The following is a 20,051-nucleotide window of genomic DNA, read 5'->3' as shown; positions in this document are numbered from 1 at the left end:
ACGATGCAGATATCACAGGCCCTTACCTGCTAACATTGGGATGGATGGTAATCAGGAAGATGCCTTTATCATTGTCATTTATATGTTCCGCACATAGTTCACCTGCATGAGTACATAAACATATCCTTCCAGAGCTGTTCCACGTCCTGCGCCTTTATCTGGTTCAAGGGGTGATCAGCAAATTTAAGCTTCCCAATCATAGGTCTAACTCACATGCATGAGAATTTAGGCTTACCTTTACGGAGATGTCACAGCCAGAGAGGGTCTCCATACAGACACACCAACCCACACCACGGGAGGAAGATTGCCACTGTATCCTTTAACAATGCACAAATCATCCAGGGATATGACACGGATGGGCACATGCCCCCTCTACATACCAATTTGCAGGTACTTTTGCGAAGCCTGTCTGCTTACCCTTTTAGAGTGGTGTCTTCTATGTATGCACTGTAGTCTTGTAATCTGTCTTGGACCAAGCATCGCCTAGGTAGCATGCCTGTAAACTTTGCAATGACATAGTCAGCTAACATAACCATAACCCGATAGAAGCACCATCTCATGAGCCATGTTGGAACAGGCAGGTCAAAATGAAGACCGGTTCCTTCTTTACTTGTCTTCCACCAGGACACAACACTTCCTCGCAGCGGCTTGGTAAATTTAAAGTCAGAGAACAACTTATACATGTGGTCTAGAATGTCCTTCTATTGTTCCGCTGTCATAGCAGTGCGGTTCTTATGCGCAGAAGTCGTTAACGGCCGCCTTAATGATCTAACAACTATACCTCATGAGAGAACAGTGGAGACCACTGTACGAATCTCCAACGCCAGTATTGATTAGCATTGATCATGTGGAGAGCCTATCTGGCACTTCGTGACCAGCATCACGTATTGCTGCCATGTAATTCGAACATCGAACAGCATACGATTGAGGTAAGGAAAAGGCCCCCGCTGCTTGACAAACGTGTTACCCAGTAAGCTGTTTCTCAGATCAGTGGGGTCGTGATTAGCTCATCATATCTTCATTTGGAATATGTAACCAACATTGATTGTCTCAATTTGGCAGCCTTCGAAGGAGGGTATAGGAATTTCCGTCAGAGAACCAAGTTTGCATGCGTTCTTTTTTCCCTATCGACGGACGGCCAACTTTACTGAAAGTCGTGCACATACTGGGCCTTGGTCATCCATGCATCACTGCCGGGTTACTGCTTGGCAGTCATCAAGTTAGTGGATAATGGCTTGGCAGGGTACCGCCACCGTATACAGACTATTACTCAAGTTGCACTAGCAGTTGACTCGCTGCGCCAGGGCTGCTGCTTATATTTAGCTCTTTGGTCATGATTCAGGTATGGAAGTACGGCCTGGTTCCTTTCCCCTGATTTTTTTCGTTAACTCTTGAACGGACCTTGTAGTTGACGATGAACCTCTTCACACGTTTTGTGATAGCCAGTCAGCAAGATCCAGGCGCACGAACTTCGGCAAAATGGAAGTGGACATGTTACTCATCGTCTGCTCCCACTTTCTCCGCGGCTAAGCACGCGATACCTCGTGTGTTATCCGTTGGAAGTCTAGCGAGTTGCGCAGGCCTGTCTCAAGTCCGGACGCCCACGAATGTCAACGCGAGCGATAAGGCCTGCCAACATTGCCACACAGCCAGAAGCGTTCAGGGTCTTATCTTTCACTACCCCATATTACTGGGTTGATAGGAAGTGCCAGCGTCCTGACCCTCATCTGATTATTCCTTCCTGTCCACTTCGAGCGCGCGCTCTGCAAGCCTAGATGTCCGAAAGCGAGAAATTCGACAGAGTCCCTTCCAAAGTCGACAATGTTCACACCGATCACTATCCAGCTCTAAATGCCGACGACGCCCTTCTGGCAGAGCTTGGCTACAGAGCCGAATTTAAACGAGAGTTTTCGGTGAGCAACATTCGTTTCTGATCAAGGAGCACTGCTAATGGTTAAAATGCACAGTTGCTCGAGACCATAGCCTTCGCATTTTCAATCATGGGGGTAGTCGCCTCAGTAACTTCGACGTTTTCGTTTCCCCTGGTCTCAGGTGCGTTCCCTGTCATCGCTGCAGTACTTCGCCGGCTCAGAGAGTGCAGGTGGTCATGTTGGCATGGTCTGGGGATGGCTAATACCCTGTTTCTTCGTTATGACTGTAGCTCTCTCTATGGCTGAACTTGCATCGTCCATGCCGTGAGCGCGTTCGGCCAAGTTTCGAACTGAATGCGAATAACTGCGATACAGTACTTCTGCAGGATTATATTACTTTTCCGCGAAGCTTGCGCCTCCAAAGTGGGCTGCCCTAGCAAGCTGGATTACTGGGTGGGCCAACATCACTGGCCAGATTACCCTTGTTTGCTCTATCGACTTTACTTGGTGAGGACTTGCCCCGTGATCCATGCCTTGCATTTTGACGTCAAACTCATCCAGCGCACAAATGATCGCCTCAGCGGTAACCGTGAGCACTGATGGAGCTACCGTGTTGAGTGCAGGCGCTACATACGGCATCCTTCTGGTTATATTATTTTGCCATGGTCTCGTCTGCTCTGCCGCAACCAGCATTCTGGCGAGGCTTAATCTCTTCTATGTAGTTATAAACAGTAGGTCCAGGGACTGGATAGAGATTACTGCAGGACTGACAAACTTGTCAAGTTGGGACAACTGTCGCTGCGATAATTGCCTTACTCGTTTGCTCGGGAGGCAACAAAGTGTCAACTAAGGATGCCTTCACCCTTTTTGAGAATAGCACTGGCTGGACCAACAGTAAGTTTTTTGTTCTCCTTTTTCCTGCAGCTGAAATAGTCTATCTGACTTTACGGATACTAGATGGCTGGGCTTTCCTCTTGGCATTTACTGCACCTATGTGGACCCTGACTGGATGTAGGTTTCACATTGTCCTGCTCTCCGAGTGCGTGACTGATGTAGGATTGTTTATAGACGATTCCGCCGCCCATATTTCCGAAGAAGTTGCAGGAGCCGCGCGCAGTGCACCAATTGCTATCTTGCTCGGAGTTGCGGGTACACAGATTCTGGGATGGCTCCTACTTATCGCTGCCTCGTTCGCTACTGTGTCAGTAGCGGACTTATTGACAACCGACCTACCCCTGCCGTTGGGGCAATTATTTTTGAACGTGCTAGGGAAGAGAGGCATGCTTGCTATCTGGAGCTTAATCATCGTTGTTCAGGTCAGTTCTTAGACCTCACATAAGCTTAATTGCATTTTGATGCGTGACCATAGTTTGTCACTGGGGCTGCACAGGGCGTTGACGCATCGCGGGTTGTCTTTGCTTTTGCTAGAGACAATGCTTTGCCCGGCTCACGATGGTGGAAACATATCAACCCACGCACTCAAACCCCTGTTAATGCTGTGTGGTTTGTTATTACGAGTTCGGCTCTGTGCGGTCTTCTGGGCTTCTCGACAACAGCGTTAACGTCCCTCGCAGGGTTAGTCTACTATTTCCTCGATAAATCCCGGTGAACGTTGTTGGCTTACGTCTTATCCCCAAACAGAGCATCCGTCATTGGTCTCTATGTCTCGTATGCCGCACCAATCCTTCTACGCATTACATCTGGGCGGGACAAATTCGTTCCAGGCGTTTTCTCGCTTGGTAAATGGTACTTCCCCATTGGCGCTATCGCAGTTACTTGGGTTACATTTATCGTTGTGCTCCTTTTCTTCCCTCCTGCTCAAAATGCGACTGCCCTCGATATGAGTGCGTACCACTGTTTGTCATCAGTTTTCCTAGTCAGCATTACTAATCTGTGCATACTGCAGATTATGCAGTAGTCATTATCATGGGAGTGTTTGCTTTCGCATCGCTCTCGTGGGTTTTGTCGGCCCGTAATTGGTTCACTGGGCCTATTAAGACCGTCGATGAGCCTACGTCATCCGTAGACGGGAAATGGGTCCGTAGAGTAGACTTAATTTGTTTGTGCAACATTTGTGGGCATTCCGGGCTAACGCCGTCTACGCTGGAACGATAGTCATTCCTCATCGGGGTTTGGCGGTGTCGCTAGCTTTGTCACCATCTTTTCGTTATTGCACTTCCATGTCGATGTTTACATTCGTAGGTCCTTGTGTAATCCGTTGAAGTGAGGCTCATCCGTAGCTTCAGGTGCCAATTAACATCTGGGTGTCAGATCCGAGCGCTACCATACGTCGATACACCGAACAAAGGCAAATTTTCATAAAAAGGCAGGTCTTCTAACCCAACTTCTAGAAGTTGGGTGAAACAGAGCTAGATATTACAGTGGTACAATCCTCAAAAACCATAGGATCCGAATCAAACATTTAGACAGCAGTCCACCGAACATCTCAGTTGGCAACTTTGCCGAGGGGTGTCTTCGCCATGACACTGATAACTTCGAAGAGGACCTAATGCGAGTTGTCAGGCTGACAAGGTAATAGACCTTGGGCTGGGTTTACTCACATCTGCCGCGGCCATAGTAGTAAGTTCTGCGTTAGTGTCATACGCAGGCGCAACTTCGACGATGTCGGCCGAAACAATGAAAAGACCATCCAACCCACGCAAGATCGTACGCAGCTCGCGTGTCGACCAACCTGTTATGCGGATCTATTAATACCGCTCGAACTTGAACTAGCGAGCCCACGAACCACCAGTCTCAGGTGTCCCAGTAGCAGGCGCGAACGCAGGATCGATGGAATCAATCTAGAAGCAAATCAAGCTTCGGGCCATCTTTGAAAAACGGATAAATACGAACATCTATAGACAAGTAAACTGGACGGTCGCCAACGGTCTCACGAATTTTCTTGATAATGCCACCGGTCCCTAGCAGCATTCGTCAGCGATGATGCTTCAGCAGCGTACAAATTCGCATGACTTACCAATGGTGTCAATTTCGCGAGCTTCTATCCTTTGGAACCCAGAATCATCATCATTTGCGTAGTCAGCTGGCCCGGATAGTGTCGTACGAATGGCACCGTGCTGTGTTTAACGGACAAACTAGGATCAAAGTATTCGACGACATTCGAAAGGAAAACGAATGGATATTGGAAAAGGAACGAGATACTTGCAATTGAAGCTGCCATTCCTGATGAGACCTTCCTGGCTGGCCCAGTAGAAGTAAGTACCGTGGTTGATAGCCGCTTGTTCAGATGGAGCGCCGCCAAAGACGGATGGCTTCCACGTGTCGAGATGGGAGTCAAAGTGGATGACAGAAATTGGGCCGTAGGCAGAGTAGATAGACCTTGAAAACGAGATGAATGAGTCAGGAGAGTTGCAAGCCCGACTTGATAGTAGCATGTTACCTAAGTAGTGGTAGGACGATGGTATGATCCCCTCCAAGTGTCACAACCCTTGGGTGATTCTTCCCGTCTAGGGAGATGGGGGTAAGAGGTTGTCCGGTCAGCGTATCGTTGCCGAGTGATGTGTAAGTGCGCCTATAGGAGCAGCTGTTTGTGACCCTCTTCGATTTGTTTCAAAGCGTATTTGTTGTCGTACGGTGTGACAGGGATGTCGCCACAGTCAACAACTTTCAGACCCGACTGGAACGGATTAACTTCCAGGGGAACGTTATACCCTCCATATAAAGTCAGGCGGCGGGATCCTGCCCGGATACCGGCGGGCCCAAAACGAGCGCCCGGCCTGTACGAAGTACCTGTGTCCTTATAGAATATTTGAGTTGCGGCACGGAAATGAGAACAACGCGACAAGGCTAACAAATGGTGCACCGATGAAAGCGATGTCGAACGTGGCATCTCTGTCCTTCCCCAGGCATTGTACCCACGGTAACTTGGCAAATGTAGTGATTCCAGAGAATACGGAGTCCGCGGTCACTAATTATATGATTGGCCTTTATCTAATATGCGACGTATTCGATGCCCTCACCTTCGTTATCACCTGGGTAGTAGGCCGCCTGGTAAGGGTACTTGACATAGTTGAAGGGCATCTGGTCCTCATAATCATGCTCATGGGCAGAACCAATGAGGGCGAGAACTAGAGTGACGAGAGCAGCAAGATTGGACCTCATTTTTGGCAGGAACGAAGAATGGGGTGCTAGACTGATAACTGCAGCGATTACGGTCCGGCTTTTAAACGTTTCGCCTTGGGAAAATTTTAGACAGCCTGGCTCGTGCAAATTGCGATAACTATTCCCAATGAAGAGTCAGAGCTGATGACATGTCGGCTGAAGGGCTCCTCACCTGACATCAGGGGACATTTTGGATGACGAGATAAGGGGATTGATGATCATCTGATACATGACGAACTGGAGACTTGGCAGCGCACGGTACTTATGTCAGACCCTTAGGAGGGTCCCCACGTCGATAGCCCATAGTTTGTAACATTTCTGGAGTCGCTGTAGTCAACTTCAGGTACCTGGATGATCCTAGGCTATCGTAGCAAGGTTTATTACATCAAAGCAAATGAGATGCTCACTCACAAAGATAACCAACTGCACAAGATTACTTCTTCCCGCTGACATTATTTAATATTGGTCATCAACCACGATGCAGGCCTCGTTCCCCCCAAGCGCCGGTTCCTTGCGACCTTGACGGATCCGAATAGTCCGTATACTCCCGTATATTTCTGGTGCCATAAAAGCATACCTTGCTGACATGAGAGAAAATCAATTACCTCGCCCCCCTACCAGATAAGATGGATGAGCACACACCTCTGTTGCATCTCAGTCCTGAAAGCGCTAGCGAGGACACAAACGCTCAGCGTACTGGGGTATCGAGCGTGTACCGTCGCATTGGACCCCAGTTGGTGGGCTCGCTCATTGTAGATTCCATCCCTGGTGCGGATAGCATTCTTTGCACGTGCTCCTCTCCACTGATACCTGCTACGGACGATGTCAGTTACTTTGTCGTACATTTTACAGAATTCCACACAGACAGTATCAATCCTTGTTACCGGACGCCTGGGACCTGAGGAACTGTCTGCCGCTGCATTTTCCATGATGCTTGCCTTTGTGACTGGCTAGTACAAACTTGTCTCATGCCGAAGGATGATCCTACAGATTATACACAGGTTGGTGCGTCGCCCTCGGTGGTGGGTCAGCCTTGGATACCCTTGGTTCACAAGTCGTTCACTGGAGGTAACCGCCCTACCGATCTGTCCGTCCATTTCCAGCGATGTGTGATCCTTTTGTGGCTGCTCTTTATACCCGTCGCAATTCTGTGGGCATTCATCGAGCCGGTACTATTGGCTATCGGGGAACCAGCACGTCTTTGCAAGGACGTGCAGGCCATCATGCGCATCCTAATCTTTGGAGCCCCTGGCTATATCGCCTTCGAGTCTCTCAAGAAATACCTACAATGTCAAGGTGTGTAATGAAACAACAACTCACGCAAACTCGGCACTGACCCTGGATCCCACATGTAGGCATCATGCGAGCCTCCACGATCGTCTTGATCCTGGTATCTCCAATTAACCTCGTGTTAAACATCTTCTTCGTCCATTACACTCCCCTCGGGATGCTTGGATGTCCTGTGGCGTTGTCTATCACGTACTGGCTCTGCTTCATCTTGCTGATACTTGTCACGTTCCTATCTCCGACCCACAAGGCGAATGCAACCTGGGGAAGACTGCAACTTCAAGCAGTTATGAACTTGAAAAGCTGCTTTGGCTTTCTCAAGCTTGCGTTGCCCGGTATCCTCATGGTTGGGACTGAGTGGTGTGTACCCCTCGTCTCGGAGCAGCAAACCACACATTGATCATTCGAAACAGGGCTGCGTTCGAGATAGTGGCCCTCGCAGCCGGCAAGTTGGGAGAGTTGTCGTTGGCCGCACAATCGGTCATTATGACCACAGACCAGAGTAAGGCCAAGTCTCGTAGCTAGAAGAGGCACTCATGAAATCGTCAGTTATTGCCACAATACCATTCAGCTTCGGTGGGCGGAGGTCATGCTTTACCTATATTCAATGGCTTACGTGCTGCAGGCGTGGTCGCGTCCACCCGCGTCGGAAACCTACTTGGCGCACGCTCAGCGATCGGCGCACGAAACGCGGCTCACGCGAGCGCACTAACCAGCGTTCTCGTAGGCTCTGCTATAATGACAGCCATGCTGGCTGCGAGAAACGTACGTCTGCTACAGTTAGCCGGCAACAAACGACTAAAGCAAATCATCAGGATTTCGGCTACATGTTCAGCGACGACGAAGACGTCGTGCGCCTGGTAAGTCAGGTTATGCCCCTCCTGGCTTCGTTCCAGGTAAGCTCGCCTCTTTGCACCATGCCACCTGTTGATCCGTAACAGATCGCCGATGGCTTAGCCAATGCATGCGGAGGTACACTCCGTGGACAAGGTATACGCTCGAATTTCACAGCTTGTTTGTTGAGTGAATAACGACTACTACTAGGCCGCCAACACCTGGGAGCGATATTCAACATCATCGCGTACTATGTTCTTGCTTTACCGGTAGGAATCACGCTGGCATTTAGCACCCGTATGCACCTAGGTTTGAAGGGTCTGTGGATAGGAAAGTCCATCTGTTTTGGGTCGGTGAGACGCCTGACTCATATGATTCTAGGCCAGGTGATTGGGTTGTTCACGGTTGGTGCCGCTGAATACATTGTTGTATGGCTCGGCACCAACTGGGACAAAGAAGTGGAAAAATCGGTCGTCCGGAACGCCGAGGAAGCGAAGAGGCGGACACTGTTGGAGCAGCATGAGTAAAACACAGATAGACTGACTGACTAACCGGAAAAAGTACTTTTCGCAAGTAGTAAGAGATCCATGATTGTCGGCCGCAGGGAGGTTCACCATGTAGAAAAAGCGTTCGGCAATAAGACAGTTCTGTTTCCACGCGACAGCTCGGATGAGTAAGAAATGATAAGCCCAGGGAATGATAAGAAATGCCAGGAGATTCTGGTGTCATTAACCAATTACGAGAAAACTAAAGTTCATCTTTGACAGGAGGTCTGACCGACTCTTGTAAGAAGTCGGCCGTCCCATCCACTATCGACCTAAAGAACTTGGATAATGACTTCAAACTTGTTCCCCCCTGCACACGATACACTAGGATCAGTTGCTCAAAAGGCCATTCAAACGGTACTCGCCTTCGTACAAAATCGGCACTTGGGATCCCGCGGGATATACAGCCACCTTCGATTTCCCAGTCTGCCACAAATCCTAATGACTCTGCAAAAACCTCATCCGCATCACTGCGATGGCCAAACGCGATCTTCTTGTAGTAATTGTTGGCGAGGACTTGCCAGAGGAACGGGAATTTCTTGTCTTTGTTTAAGAGGATCACACGAGGGAGATCACTTGTCTGAGTTTTTTTTTTTTTTCACATCAGTCGTTTTGGAACAGCATGCCAGTGAAGAGTGACAAACCTTTCCGAGCCATTCATCCACGTCATTTGTTTCTTTAAAAACCTTCACCTTGTTAGGGACCGATCGATGTTGCCCAACGAACAAAATTGTTCTCTGTCCGTTCACCGGCCTCGTATTTTTGCGCAGGCAATTGGCCACCCCGAGGAAATACTTTGATAGTCGGGAATCCTTGCACTTCCTGTACACATAATTAACGACAGAAACGAACCATTCAAAAGATATGGGTACCTGTTGGGCACACAAGGCCTTATTGGTATCAACGTCGCAATCCTACCGCGTAGAATGGCACAAGCGGGTTGAGGCTTCCCGCAGCCTTGCTATATTCCGGGGCCATCCTCTGGCAATGCTATACCTCGAGGTTCAGCATTGGCTCATGCTCCGGAGCGGCTGGCACTGATAAGCTTACCCCGCACCATGGAGCAACAAACGCGACTACGGCCGTGCGCTTTCCTTCAGATGTCAAGCTGTGAAAGGACGCGTGAAACGAGAGACACGCACGTTGCTCCTCATGGCCCTTTTGAATCCCTTGGTATCCAGCATCTTGACCTTAGTATTTGGTGGGAAGATGGCGGCCGATACCAACGCCGGCAGCGTCATTAGTAGACATATTAACGAGGGAAGAAGCATTGTTTATAGTCCACTATAAAAGGTTGATACTACCAGGAATCAACTTGAGCGAGGAAACGTTCAAGTTGGAGCGAAGGGGAATCCATGCTGAAATCCGTTATGTCTGACGTGGCAATTTTGTGAACCGTCCTTCGCACAGCCACCACATCTACGATTGTCTTACTACGTCGAGCAGGTGCGAGGACTATATTAGAAATGCGTTGGTTATTTAATCACTACATACTAGTACTGACTCCACCGGGCGGATCACTTAGCGCGTAGTAGACGCTCATAGTGTATATAAATCTGGGGGGGCTCTCCTCCCTCCACCTTTCCGGGTTAATCTTCAGACGTCGAACTTCTACGCGTCAACAAGCCTTCTTCGGTTGTGGACTCTCCTGATTCAAGAGCTACCTTGGGCCGCTGTTGCTTTTGCTTGGAAAGCTACAAGGACCTCCCATCAATGACCACACACTAAATACCAGAGAGAAAAGTGATGCAGACTCACCACAACGTAAATTGCACAAGCCACGATAATCCCGGTCCCGAATAATGACAAGAGAGATGGCAAAATTTTGAAAAAAATGACCTCTAGTACGTTAGCGAAGATCACCTGCACATAGACTCCGATCGCTCCACGAGCAGCGGTCTCGCGCTGAAGTCCCATTGTCAGGCACATCTGTGATTCCGTTAGATGGTGTCATCAAACTACGATAGAGTGTATCGTACCTGTGCAGTGAAACCAAACACGCCTATCAATAGCAGCAATATGCCCCACTGCCATTGAGTTGGGTAAACGATGGGTTCCCCGGAAAGAAACAATCTGTGGAATATACGTTATGATGCTATATAGTAACTAGGGGATGAACCTACCCAATTGTTGATACTATAACACACCACAAGGAGAAATAAGTCATCGAGTGCATTGCATGTGCTCGTGTTCCGATGGCACGAATCGTGATCTCTGTTTTACGTGCAGTTTACACTTAGTCGCAAAATCTATGACTGAAGATGAACGCACTCGCGAATGTGGCTATCAGTACACCCATCATTAACACCCTACATTCAAGTGAAAGATAAACTGCAGGGGGATACGAAGGTGACTATCTCGTACGCAGTGGCACGCAACCTAATCCCAGCCCCAGCATTTACAGCAGGTTCTTCGAGCTCTGGATTTCTAGTACTTTCAAACAAAAAAGGGGGTCTCACGATCAAGACAACACCGAAGAGACTGAAAACTGCACCACACCTGTCCGTAAGTGAAACAGACAATTCATCCGTAGAGAACACTGACATGATGCAACCGCCTCCCTCTTGGAATAGGTTTCCCCTAGGAACAGACGGCCTGCTATTCCCGTGAATATAGGGCCAGTAAATCCCAGTGCAGTGACGTCTCCCAACGAGAGATATTGAAGTGCGTAATAAGTGCCAAAAAGCGCGAAAAACCTAAAAATTCACCGCACCCGTCAGTTCTAGTCCACGTTTTTTGGAATCTAAGCTTAGCACCCAGCAACGCCCCGACATATCAAAAGTGACCTAACGTCCTTCGGCCCAAGAAACGGATCCGGTACTTTTGCGGCAATCCTGTGCCACACAGTTGGCGGTCAACTGAGGATGAGCCATTGCTGCTGGAAGACGCACATGTATATCTCGCAACAAATGAAGGTAATAACCTGACACCCAAGGTTAGCAACAACAGGAATTAATGGATCATGGGCAAACATTATACCATACGGACAAGTATAAGCTGGAAAATTGTCAACATGGCTAGACAAGGGCAACTGCTGAGGAGAAATATCGGTGCTGCTCACCTCAAGCGCGGGAACCGGTGGTTCTAACTGGTTCAATACTTTGACGGTGACGTTCATGAAGGATATAAACATCTGCGAGAGCATGACGAGTAGAAGGCCGAGATTATTGCGCACGCATTCTGCAACGCTCCCCTGGATGGTGCCACAATACACTCTCCAGTGCATCATGCTAGGACGTATTGAGGACAAACGCATATAGGGGATAAAAAACTTGAGAAATACTACCACCTGCTGCTCATCACCCTGGACCCCTGCACGTTGATATCCTCCTGGGAAGGCCCTTGTGCAATGGGTGCGTATGCGTTCCCCGGGCTCGTACTCATGGCTGTCTGTATGTGGTCTCCACGTTATGACTTAACTCCAATACCTAGGCCATATCCGCGTGGCCGTACGCGGGGCCTACTGGGACTGCTAATAGAACGTGGGCTTGATTACTCATTCAGTGCTCTGTTCAGAACATCTTCTCTGACCATGGGGACCGTTCAGTGTCAAACTTATGGGTCACATCGGGGGACATTTGGCTGGCAAATGCAGTTCGGCGTGTCTGATCACCAGACCGTTACTGATAGCGCCAAGAGGAAGGTGCAGGTCTGTAACTGCAAGGCCTCCAGCTAGCTGGGTCAGTTCTACAGAATCCTGAGGACCGTATTGAATATAGCTACGTGCATCGGTGGGAAAACAGAGCAATAATCTATAAGGTAAATGGAAGAGGCAGGCTTGGCCATCCCACCAACGGTGACTTCTTACACTCGTTCTTCGTGGCGCTCAGGCAGCGATAGCTTTCCGCCTTGCAATCGGTTTCGACCGTTTGCGTTTTTTGCCCTCTGCGAATGCGTTTGCAACCTTGAGGTCACGACCAAGGACGTCGTCCTTCTTTACTTCGTAAATGCGAACCTTTTCCATATTGATCAGTTCGTCACTCCGAACCGGATAGACCCCAATACTTACTATCCAATTCTCCGACGTGAATGCTTCCTCTATTCATACGAGTGAGAAATTACCACGAAAGGAAGTCACCTGTCCACTGACCGAGATAGTCTAGGGTTGGTCCATTAAGAGGCATATTCTGTCCTCGTACGCGGTCAATAGCTTGTCCTCCGCCGAACAGCTGCGCAAAGCGGTAGTAGGTCATCTTGTACATCAAGCTTTCCTTCATCGTGGGAGAAGCCCGGTCGTCGACGCGGTATTCGCCATTGCTGAAGTAGTTTGGTTCTTGGATCTCGTCAGGCCACACCCCTTGTGCGATGCGCACCATCCAAAGGAACTTGTTCAAGTCGTCGCCGGAGTAGCCGATGAGACCGCCGAAGATAATGAGAACGTAATTCACATCGTGCTTGCGCAAGATAGGGTAGGCAACCTCCTCGGACGAGGACATGGCTTTACCGACGGTAGCAATGTGAGCTGAGATTAGTTGGTCAGTTCAACTTATAGCGAATGGCAAAATACGAATAGCCTACTGTTATTCCACGTGTTATTGTCGACCAACGTTGTGCGATTCGCCATGCCTGCAATCTGGTATCCATAGTCCCACCAGCTCATCACAACAGCATCTTCCGCAGTATTCTGTCTCAACCAGTAGTACGCCTCTCTGAAATCGTCAATGATATGTTGGCTCCCATCAGGGTCCGCTAGACGCAAGGACAACGGAAGGTGAAGAGTAAGCGTTCGAAGTCACCCAGGTGCAATGAACCACAAAGAATAGAAGGAGACCAAGGGTATTCACGAGTACGGCAATGCGTCCATCGAGGCCAAAGATACCCTTGGTTGCCTTGACACTACCGGTCGAACCCCCTGGTGCTGAAGTAGCACCTAGCAACTAGTTCGCCACGAGCAGTACCAGGGGTAGCCGGGGCTTCCTTGTCCTTGAGCTTTTTTGCCTTCTTCGGAGTGACAGATACGTTCGTTGAAGAGGGAGTGTCGTTAATTGGCTCAGCATTTTCGTTGACTGTGGGGTCGGTTGGGTCCAGGTAGATATCGAGCAGAGACGATAAAGCCACGGCAGAGGTTACACAGACCACAGGTGTGAGCGCTAACATGAGGCGGACCATGACGCCCGCAAAGTAACTCGCCATCACTGCGTATATAATGACAAAGACGTGCTCGTCTCGGAGAGCACGGAAACACATCACGACACCGGCGGGGAACACCCATATGAGGAAATGGAGGTCCATGAAAAACGATGGCCACGCTGTAGGCTGGTGCTCGGAGACGGAGGCAATGATAGGGATATACCTGTATTGAGTAAGAGGGTTAGAAACGACAGCAACGAACCAGGGGATGCTGCACGAACTTCTTGGCATAGCCAGTGTCCCACAAGGAGTAGAAACGGCCCGTCCAAGGCGCAATCCAACCTTTGTAGGTGAGGCCGACGATAGCTAGGAACCCGAGGACTCCTGTAGACACGACTGCGAGTAAGAGCAGATTTTGGAACTGTTTAGATGAAACGTGAGCGCGGACCAGCTGCGCGAATGCGACGATTTGCAGAAGGCCAAAGACACCTGGAAGAAACCAGCGTAAGACATATCATGCTACCATGCACCAATCCGCAGTTACCTAGAGCCGCCATATGTTCGCTAGTCCGTACCGGCTGGAAACCGACGAAGGGGACTTGCATACTTGCGAGCGTTCCGATGGCATACCATGACGAGTATGCAACATAGAGGCGGCTGGTGAAACGACCCATAAGCAAGAGGACCAGCGCGTGGAGAGGTATCATGTTCGTTATAAATACATAGCCACCTAAGAACAATAGCTCATATTATGAATGCAAGAGGAGATGCAATGAGCTACGAACCCCATGCAGCAACCATGTAGAAGTAGAACAGAGCGGCAATTGTCCCAAAGAACGCGCTGCCTTGCTTCAGGGCCTTGATCCAGCTGAAGAAAGTGAACATAAGGAGAAAGATGGCGATTGCTTCATTGTCGTATGACCCTGCAACGGAACGCGAGATATAGCCAGGCACGATGCCAATGAAAGCAGCGGCCAGAAGACCAGCACTATCGTCCTTCAATTCCTTGGTGAACCTGAAACGTATCTCAGACGCATTGTATGATTTACTCAGGTGGAATACGTACATATATGTAGCCCATGCTGTCAAGGCACTGAAGCCTGGTGCAAGAAGGACACATATGTTACGGATGTCGACTGGTAGGTGGAGGGCGTGAAGGATGTTGTAAATCACACCGCTAGTTGCCATGAGACCTGGGTAGATGGTACCACCGACCACACGACCCAGAGGATACCATGCTGTGGGGTCGAACCAATTCCAGAATTCCTTTTTGGAGTGAGAGTATCTCAGCGGAGTTGAAGGACTCGACGCAAAACACACTCACGTAGAAGCCCTTCGATGCAAGAACCCTGGTAGCACGGCTGGAGCCAGTTTGGGAGCTTGAACTGCGTGGAAGAATGACACGACACTCACTAATTGAACCATGGATCACTGGAGGCGGGAGGTGAGTTCGGATAATAAATAGACATGAATGAAAAACATACAACTCGTGAATGATACTCTCGAAATTGACGACAGCGAAGAGACGCGACGCAATGGCAGCGGCAGAGATGAGACCCAATGCTATAATGCGAAGTAGCGACGCAGTGTTCGCGACTGTCGCCGGGGAGATGTTTTCAGGGAGCGGGTAGGCAGTCGGCATGGCCGCTGCTCACTGTCAGACGCGACGTTGTAGTAGAGACGCTAGCATTCGGCTGGTCGACGTGTTCTCCGCAGTGTTGCTTATGTCATGACACTGCCACCCCACAGCAGTGAGGCCAGCCCCTGGCCAGCCTTCAAATTGCTGCAGTGCAGCTGGTATCTCAAGTGAATATACACTGCGGTCTCCTTGCGCCAGCCTCCAGCAGTGGGCTGGGCCCCATACCCTTGCCAGCGGGATGTTCGGCTACCGCTACTAAAAAAACAACCCTGTGATATGGAGTTCTAGCTGGCCACCAGACGCTCTGAAGACCTAATTCGATATCTAGGGTGGTGATAGCCAGCATGGCCATGCGATGCATCTTCTCCAGTGCACCACCCTAGGCTGCCTCTGGATATCTAAGCGATGCTGGTGAACACGTGGAATCCGCTCTGGTAGGTAATTGACGTGCGGACGCCTCGAGGCACCGCACTCGTGTCCTCGTCATGTATCAATCTAAGGAGCCCATATAAAACGGCGTTGATTGCAATGTCATAAATCACTAACTCGGCTCTCTTGCCCCTTCTTCCTGAACGACGCACAGCAGCGACGATAATCGCCACGCACGAGTGCCTCGCGCCTCATAAACCCTGATCCCACCGCAGACTAAACGCTCCACCCATTCCTAACAACATAGCTTTGAACTACCATGCTGCCTATAACAGAATTCCAGTTCGCATTCTGTGGCATTGCAACTGTAGCGGCAACGCTCGGATACGCCTACACCCGAAAGGCCACTCATTCCCCCACATCGACAGAGAAGCCTGGAGCGTAAGTCAACGACAGCCAATGCGCCCTTGTCACGATGATGTACAGCGGCCGACAGCGACGTTGAAGCCGGCCCCCTGGAAGAAAGGTCTCTGAAGCGGAAGCTCGACGACTCCGATAATGGTGAGGCTTGCACAGACCAGCAGCAACGACCTATGAAACGGAGCAAGACTCCACCTACGGAACAGCGGGGCGAAGATGAGGACGTAAGTTTCCGTCGTTTGCAATCACACCGCCCCTCAGTTATCGCGATTCGAACCTTATCATGACTCACCCGAGTTAGGAATGGGAGGTGATTGTAGCTCCACCCACCTATGAAGAAGCAACCGCCCCACAGAAGACGGAAACACCGGAACATATTGCTTCACCCAGTCACAACGCTGAACCCACGCCAGCTCCCTGTGAAGTAAGACCGTAAATTCATGGTAGAGCATCGTTTTCATCAGATTTCCTCCTAGAAATCCCCAGATCGTACAGCAAATGATGGAACTTACGTTGAAAAGCAAGATATTGATTCGGGAAAGCCGTCGGAACCAGTACCGCACGCTCGCAACCCTAGTCCTCTCCCGAACGTTCCAAGTGCCGAGCCGGAAGCACCAACCACTCCGCCACCGAAACCTTCAAAGGTCCAAACCCCGACTTCCAACCCTTTTTCTGCATTCGCCAGCTCTAGTTCGCCCTTCACGACATACTCCAACCCTAACGGCACCCCTTTTGGGCTTGCGGGCCAGGGTGCAAAGACTACGCCAGCATGGCGACGCAAGAAAAGCGACTCGGAAATTACAAGTGATAATTCTACGCAGAAGCTCACAGGTTCTCCAAATGATATCTCCTTAGAGGTCACAGGAGAATCATCATTCACAGTGCTGCGGTCCACTCAAGCACCCGCAAAGCAACCGTCTTCCCGTGCGTTTTGTAGTCGATGGGGGATATCCACATCCTTACTAATGACCCCCACAAGACACGACTGGCGAAGAAGGTGAAGTAGTCACCTCCGATCTTAAGGGCATCAAACTCTTTATCAAGCGCGGACGAAAGGAATTCACGAGTGGGATGTATGGTCACGTTAAACTGCTCTCTTGCAAGGTAGACGCGTCTGCGAGCAAGGATGGGGACGAGAAGGAAGGCCAAACCGAAAACGCCGCCAATAATCGTACTCGACTACGTAAGTCACCCCACCTCGCAAGCCCCTGATGCGCCCGTTGAATCTCGCACTCTTGCGACCTGTTTGTACCCCCGCCCGCGATGGCGAAATCGTTAGTCTTTCGCCGAGACCCACTCGGACAGGTGTCGATGAACGTGGCGTTGCGCCCAGCGGTTCGATGTCACTTTGATGAGGCGGAGAGCATCCTTCGGGTCATCCTCAGGGAACAAATCATAGTAGATAAGGAGACGAAGGAAGATATTGTCATCTATGCCCTCAAGGTACGCAGCATGTCTGGTTTCAAGGTGATAAGGATTTTTATGACCATTCATTCAGCCTGGGAGGGCCTCCAAGCCAGACTTCCGTGCATTTGCAAAAGCAGTGTGCGAAAGTGAACAGCTGAAGGATACGCTGCCACCAGTAGAGAAGAGTGGCACCCAGGCCTCATAATTACCTTTGCACTTACCTTCATTTGGATTAATTGTCATCTCTAGTGTGACACGAGTCCATCTGGACGCTGGTCGTCGCTTGATAAGTGGAAGTTCCATCCGTCAGGCCCTTCAAATTCAGGATCCATAGGATGGGACGTTTTCGTTCCCGGGAACTTTCCACGGGAACATTGTAAAGTCGAGACACGTACTTACGTGGTTGTTTATGATCGGATGACCATAGTATTAATAACAAGCTATGTGCATATGTGAGCTGAAGAGAAAGATTAAATATGGCACGCTGAGATAGTGGTTCCAAACCTTGCCATCAAAGGTTTAACGTCTGTACCAGGTTTGCACCATCATGAATAATGTCAGCGTGGTGCGTTGGCAGTAAAGATACATTTAACTTCTGCCAGCGGACGGTAGGCATCCGTGGTTCGGTGGTGCCATCTGCCACTCCGGGGGCCTATTGGAACCACCCTGAATAGGTCGGTTTCCTCCAGTGCTGACAGGAAGTGGAGAAAGTAGACAAGACGGATAATCGTGGTGTTGATCTCAAAATCTTTGGCGGCTCAGGTCGGTCGCGTTCGAACCCAGAGCACAGGAGGTTCCCCAGGGGAAATGACCACAGCCCGTTAAACTGGCCAAGGGTAACCATAAATGACGTTATTCGTGGTCGCCCTCGGCCAGGTTAACATTAATGGTGGTCACAGTAGGAACGACTCGAGAGTAGTACGCCTGCACCGGCTAAGTCCGAATCAGTTCCATGCGAAACCAACCTTGCCATGCCCGTCACTGCCTACGCATGTATGTCGAGGACCTGAACAGTTCCAAACCAATCTCAACTCTTCAACACATAGGAACTCCTCTCATCTGCCTCTGCGGCATCCTCTGGGCCTGTTTGTGGTACGCGGACGTCACGTCGCGTGGAAGGTAACGTAGAAAACGGACGGAGATCGCCGAAGCGTAACACAGGAGTGTGACTGTGCTGCCTGAAGCATTTCATCGAACTTGGCAGGGAAATGCCCGTCGAGGCGGGTTCCTCGGATCGTGCGCAGCGAACGGAACTAGAGTTGGGCCCGATCATACTCGAGTCCTCTCTAGTGGGGGGGTCTGACAGCACTTGACGTTATTATCCGACGATGAGTTGCTTCAAATCTGTCGTAACCCGATAATCCGCCCTGTCATCGAGGCCACGGGTAATCTATTTGACGGTAAGAAAGTTAAACTGAATCGTCATTGTTCGTTGATTCGAAGGGTCGCACCCAGGGGACTTGAAATTTGAGTTTCTCATTCCAGTTGCCGAGTGTCGTGGCGCCGGATCGAAGGCTTTTGGGTTAGCAGCATTTATTCTCTGACCATCGGTTCCCCCGACAGTCGGTCACCATTTTCAAGGTCGGGCATTGAAATTGCAGCATCGCCAAGGTTTGAACCGACACCACGAGCTCTAAGCAGGGTTTTCTCAGTGGAAAATCTGCCGTGTTTTATTACTACGCGATGAAGGGATTTTGGATGACATGGAGCACCCAAAGTACCTTCACTGCGTATTGATTGTGTGGTGTCATCTCCTCCCAACTGGTAGTATACCTCAGCGAGGCGGGTGCCCGACCCTGGGATCGGAAGGCACTAACCCTCTGTGCTCCAGTCCGTGATTATGACCCTACAATTATGTCTTGCACGAGTACTCCATTTATCTTTCGACTTGACTTTCAACCAACCCTGACGCCGAACCTGACATTTAAAAGTACGCCGTTCCCCTCTTTCACTTTGGTTCTACAAATAACCGACTCCGAGCTGCAAATGAGTGGGCCCCACAAGCGAGCGCCGAATGTAATTACAATGTCAGTCGATCAACATATGTTGCGCCCATGTAAACTCCTCGCGGAAGGTTTGATGTCGTATTAATAGTAGGTTCTCTTCCTTGGCTGCACACTGGTGACACTGGCGACGTATGTGTCAGATCCTCCGGTAGTTGCGCTTTACGAGTGACGGAGCCAAGTCTTTGCGGTTAGTAACTAGGGGTCCGGTGGATTTTCTCGCGAAATTCCTTGATCGTGTGCGGGTTATTTGTTCTCCGTCTCATCCTATCTTCTTGGCTTTCTGATTCGTCCATCATGACATCGAACAACCCGAGGATTGCACAAGCGAGGGCCATGCAAAGGAGCATGGCAATATACGCGGACAACCCACTGACTTCTTTTGGTAAAGCTCGGAGCGGGAAGCATGCAAAGTTACACCGTCAGGTATCCACCCCGAGATCCAGTTTCCCGTTCAAGGAACCTATCCAATCAGAAGTTTGCT

At 49.9% G+C, this 20,051-nt stretch overlaps 7 protein-coding genes across 7 annotated transcripts; 3 read left to right on the top strand and 4 right to left on the bottom strand.

The window, feature by feature from the left end:
• Positions 1–1,312: 1,312 nt before the first annotated feature.
• F5J12DRAFT_250122 (amino acid/polyamine transporter I) lies at positions 1,313–4,012 on the top strand. Its single transcript, XM_051738586.1, has 12 exons — positions 1,313–1,350; positions 1,409–1,913; positions 1,968–2,052; positions 2,102–2,195; positions 2,247–2,378; positions 2,433–2,602; positions 2,655–2,765; positions 2,829–2,882; positions 2,940–3,187; positions 3,241–3,446; positions 3,513–3,715; positions 3,778–4,012. Exons 2-12 carry the CDS (start codon positions 1,776–1,778, stop codon positions 3,984–3,986), a joined length of 1,650 nt encoding a protein of 549 aa, XP_051598169.1. The 5' UTR covers positions 1,313–1,350; positions 1,409–1,775; the 3' UTR covers positions 3,987–4,012.
• A 154-nt stretch (positions 4,013–4,166) lies between these two features.
• On the bottom strand, positions 4,167–6,426 carry F5J12DRAFT_844864 (agmatinase). The gene is made up of 11 exons (XM_051746295.1): positions 6,166–6,426; positions 5,852–6,111; positions 5,684–5,799; positions 5,465–5,628; positions 5,272–5,403; positions 5,027–5,210; positions 4,849–4,948; positions 4,725–4,792; positions 4,618–4,672; positions 4,433–4,563; positions 4,167–4,377 (listed from the first exon to the last, which is right to left on the bottom strand). The coding sequence occupies exons 1-11, from the start codon at positions 6,222–6,224 to the stop codon at positions 4,318–4,320; spliced, it is 1,329 nt and encodes a 442-aa protein (XP_051598168.1). The 5' UTR covers positions 6,225–6,426; the 3' UTR covers positions 4,167–4,317.
• Positions 6,427–6,591: 165 nt separating this feature from the next.
• On the top strand, positions 6,592–8,801 carry F5J12DRAFT_844844 (MATE efflux family protein). Its single transcript, XM_051746294.1, has 11 exons — positions 6,592–6,761; positions 6,823–6,942; positions 6,995–7,039; positions 7,062–7,289; positions 7,349–7,640; positions 7,694–7,782; positions 7,830–7,856; positions 7,906–8,045; positions 8,096–8,176; positions 8,222–8,270; positions 8,325–8,801. The coding sequence occupies exons 1-11, from the start codon at positions 6,620–6,622 to the stop codon at positions 8,639–8,641; spliced, it is 1,530 nt and encodes a 509-aa protein (XP_051598167.1). The 5' UTR covers positions 6,592–6,619; the 3' UTR covers positions 8,642–8,801.
• Positions 8,802–10,067, bottom strand: F5J12DRAFT_844833 (thioredoxin-like protein). The gene is made up of 9 exons (XM_051746293.1): positions 9,802–10,067; positions 9,710–9,748; positions 9,578–9,649; positions 9,532–9,549; positions 9,386–9,481; positions 9,304–9,351; positions 9,093–9,239; positions 9,044–9,070; positions 8,802–8,969 (listed from the first exon to the last, which is right to left on the bottom strand). Exons 1-9 carry the CDS (start codon positions 9,928–9,930, stop codon positions 8,862–8,864), a joined length of 684 nt encoding a protein of 227 aa, XP_051598166.1. The 5' UTR covers positions 9,931–10,067; the 3' UTR covers positions 8,802–8,861.
• A 40-nt stretch (positions 10,068–10,107) lies between these two features.
• Positions 10,108–11,657, bottom strand: F5J12DRAFT_844829 (integral membrane protein DUF6). The gene is made up of 10 exons (XM_051746292.1): positions 11,639–11,657; positions 11,551–11,582; positions 11,416–11,493; positions 11,204–11,355; positions 11,024–11,147; positions 10,931–10,968; positions 10,783–10,873; positions 10,639–10,732; positions 10,418–10,588; positions 10,108–10,353 (listed from the first exon to the last, which is right to left on the bottom strand). Exons 1-10 carry the CDS (start codon positions 11,639–11,641, stop codon positions 10,249–10,251), a joined length of 888 nt encoding a protein of 295 aa, XP_051598165.1. The 5' UTR covers positions 11,642–11,657; the 3' UTR covers positions 10,108–10,248.
• A 582-nt stretch (positions 11,658–12,239) lies between these two features.
• F5J12DRAFT_844823 (glycosyltransferase family 66 protein) lies at positions 12,240–15,512 on the bottom strand. Its single transcript, XM_051746291.1, is given in 13 exon segments — positions 12,240–12,614; positions 12,669–12,697; positions 12,750–13,121; positions 13,178–13,332; positions 13,355–13,529; positions 13,549–13,952; positions 14,011–14,218; positions 14,274–14,459; positions 14,515–14,744; positions 14,796–14,995; positions 15,054–15,090; positions 15,143–15,160; positions 15,214–15,512. 13 exon segments carry the CDS (start codon positions 15,369–15,371, stop codon positions 12,486–12,488), a joined length of 2,301 nt encoding a protein of 766 aa, XP_051598164.1. The 5' UTR covers positions 15,372–15,512; the 3' UTR covers positions 12,240–12,485.
• A 544-nt stretch (positions 15,513–16,056) lies between these two features.
• On the top strand, positions 16,057–18,033 carry F5J12DRAFT_950317 (uncharacterized protein; the record flags this gene model as incomplete). The annotated part of the gene is made up of 7 exons (XM_051749794.1): positions 16,057–16,178; positions 16,234–16,381; positions 16,459–16,581; positions 16,634–17,081; positions 17,137–17,340; positions 17,437–17,600; positions 17,656–18,033. The coding sequence occupies 7 exons, from the start codon at positions 16,057–16,059 to the stop codon at positions 17,767–17,769; spliced, it is 1,323 nt and encodes a 440-aa protein (XP_051598163.1). The 3' UTR covers positions 17,770–18,033.
• Positions 18,034–20,051: the final 2,018 nt, after the last annotated feature.

This window comes from Pisolithus orientalis (genome assembly GCF_024613125.1).
Source record: "Pisolithus orientalis strain OTSU chromosome Unknown F5J12scaffold_24, whole genome shotgun sequence".
In the NCBI taxonomy this organism is placed as follows: Eukaryota; Fungi; Basidiomycota; class Agaricomycetes; order Boletales; family Pisolithaceae; genus Pisolithus; species Pisolithus orientalis.
The sequence above is the reverse complement of the archived record's forward strand: the minus strand, read 5'-3'. Positions and strand labels throughout refer to the sequence as shown.

Bases quoted from the DNA above. Each gene is read 5' to 3' on its own strand.
- F5J12DRAFT_250122 (XM_051738586.1), top strand. From the start codon at position 1,776: ATGTCCGAAAGCGAGAAATTCGACAGAGTCCCTTCCAAAGTCGACAAT. The intron at 2,053-2,101 runs GTGCGTTCCCTG...CAGAGAGTGCAG, and splicing joins TTCGTTTCCCCTGGTCTCAG to GTGGTCATGTTGGCATGGTC. The intron at 2,379-2,432 runs GTGAGGACTTGC...AAACTCATCCAG, and splicing joins TGCTCTATCGACTTTACTTG to CGCACAAATGATCGCCTCAG.
- F5J12DRAFT_844864 (XM_051746295.1), bottom strand. From the start codon at position 6,224: ATGTATCAGATGATCATCAATCCCCTTATCTCGTCATCCAAAATGTCC. The intron at 6,112-6,165 runs GTGAGGAGCCCT...CATTGGGAATAG, and splicing joins AAAATGTCCCCTGATGTCAG to TTATCGCAATTTGCACGAGC. The intron at 5,629-5,683 runs GTTAGCCTTGTC...ATATTCTATAAG, and splicing joins CTTTCATCGGTGCACCATTT to GACACAGGTACTTCGTACAG.
- F5J12DRAFT_844833 (XM_051746293.1), bottom strand. From the start codon at position 9,930: ATGCTTCTTCCCTCGTTAATATGTCTACTAATGACGCTGCCGGCGTTG. The intron at 9,749-9,801 runs GTGCGTGTCTCT...TCTGAAGGAAAG, and splicing joins AAAGGGCCATGAGGAGCAAC to CGCACGGCCGTAGTCGCGTT. The intron at 8,970-9,043 runs GTGCCGATTTTG...TATCGTGTGCAG, and splicing joins TATATCCCGCGGGATCCCAA to GGGGGAACAAGTTTGAAGTC.
- F5J12DRAFT_844823 (XM_051746291.1), bottom strand. From the start codon at position 15,371: ATGCCGACTGCCTACCCGCTCCCTGAAAACATCTCCCCGGCGACAGTC. The intron at 14,219-14,273 runs GTAACTGCGGAT...GGTTTCTTCCAG, and splicing joins CGAACATATGGCGGCTCTAG to GTGTCTTTGGCCTTCTGCAA. The intron at 12,615-12,668 runs GTAAGTATTGGG...AATATGGAAAAG, and splicing joins TCACGTCGGAGAATTGGATA to GTTCGCATTTACGAAGTAAA.
- F5J12DRAFT_844844 (XM_051746294.1), top strand. From the start codon at position 6,620: ATGGATGAGCACACACCTCTGTTGCATCTCAGTCCTGAAAGCGCTAGC. The intron at 6,762-6,822 runs GTGCGGATAGCA...GGACGATGTCAG, and splicing joins CATTGTAGATTCCATCCCTG to TTACTTTGTCGTACATTTTA. The intron at 7,290-7,348 runs GTGTGTAATGAA...TCCCACATGTAG, and splicing joins GAAATACCTACAATGTCAAG to GCATCATGCGAGCCTCCACG.
- F5J12DRAFT_844829 (XM_051746292.1), bottom strand. The intron at 11,494-11,550 runs GTGCGTCTTCCA...TGTGTGGCACAG, and splicing joins ATTTGTTGCGAGATATACAT to GATTGCCGCAAAAGTACCGG. The intron at 10,874-10,930 runs GTGCGTTCATCT...CACGTAAAACAG, and splicing joins ACTGATAGCCACATTCGCGA to AGATCACGATTCGTGCCATC.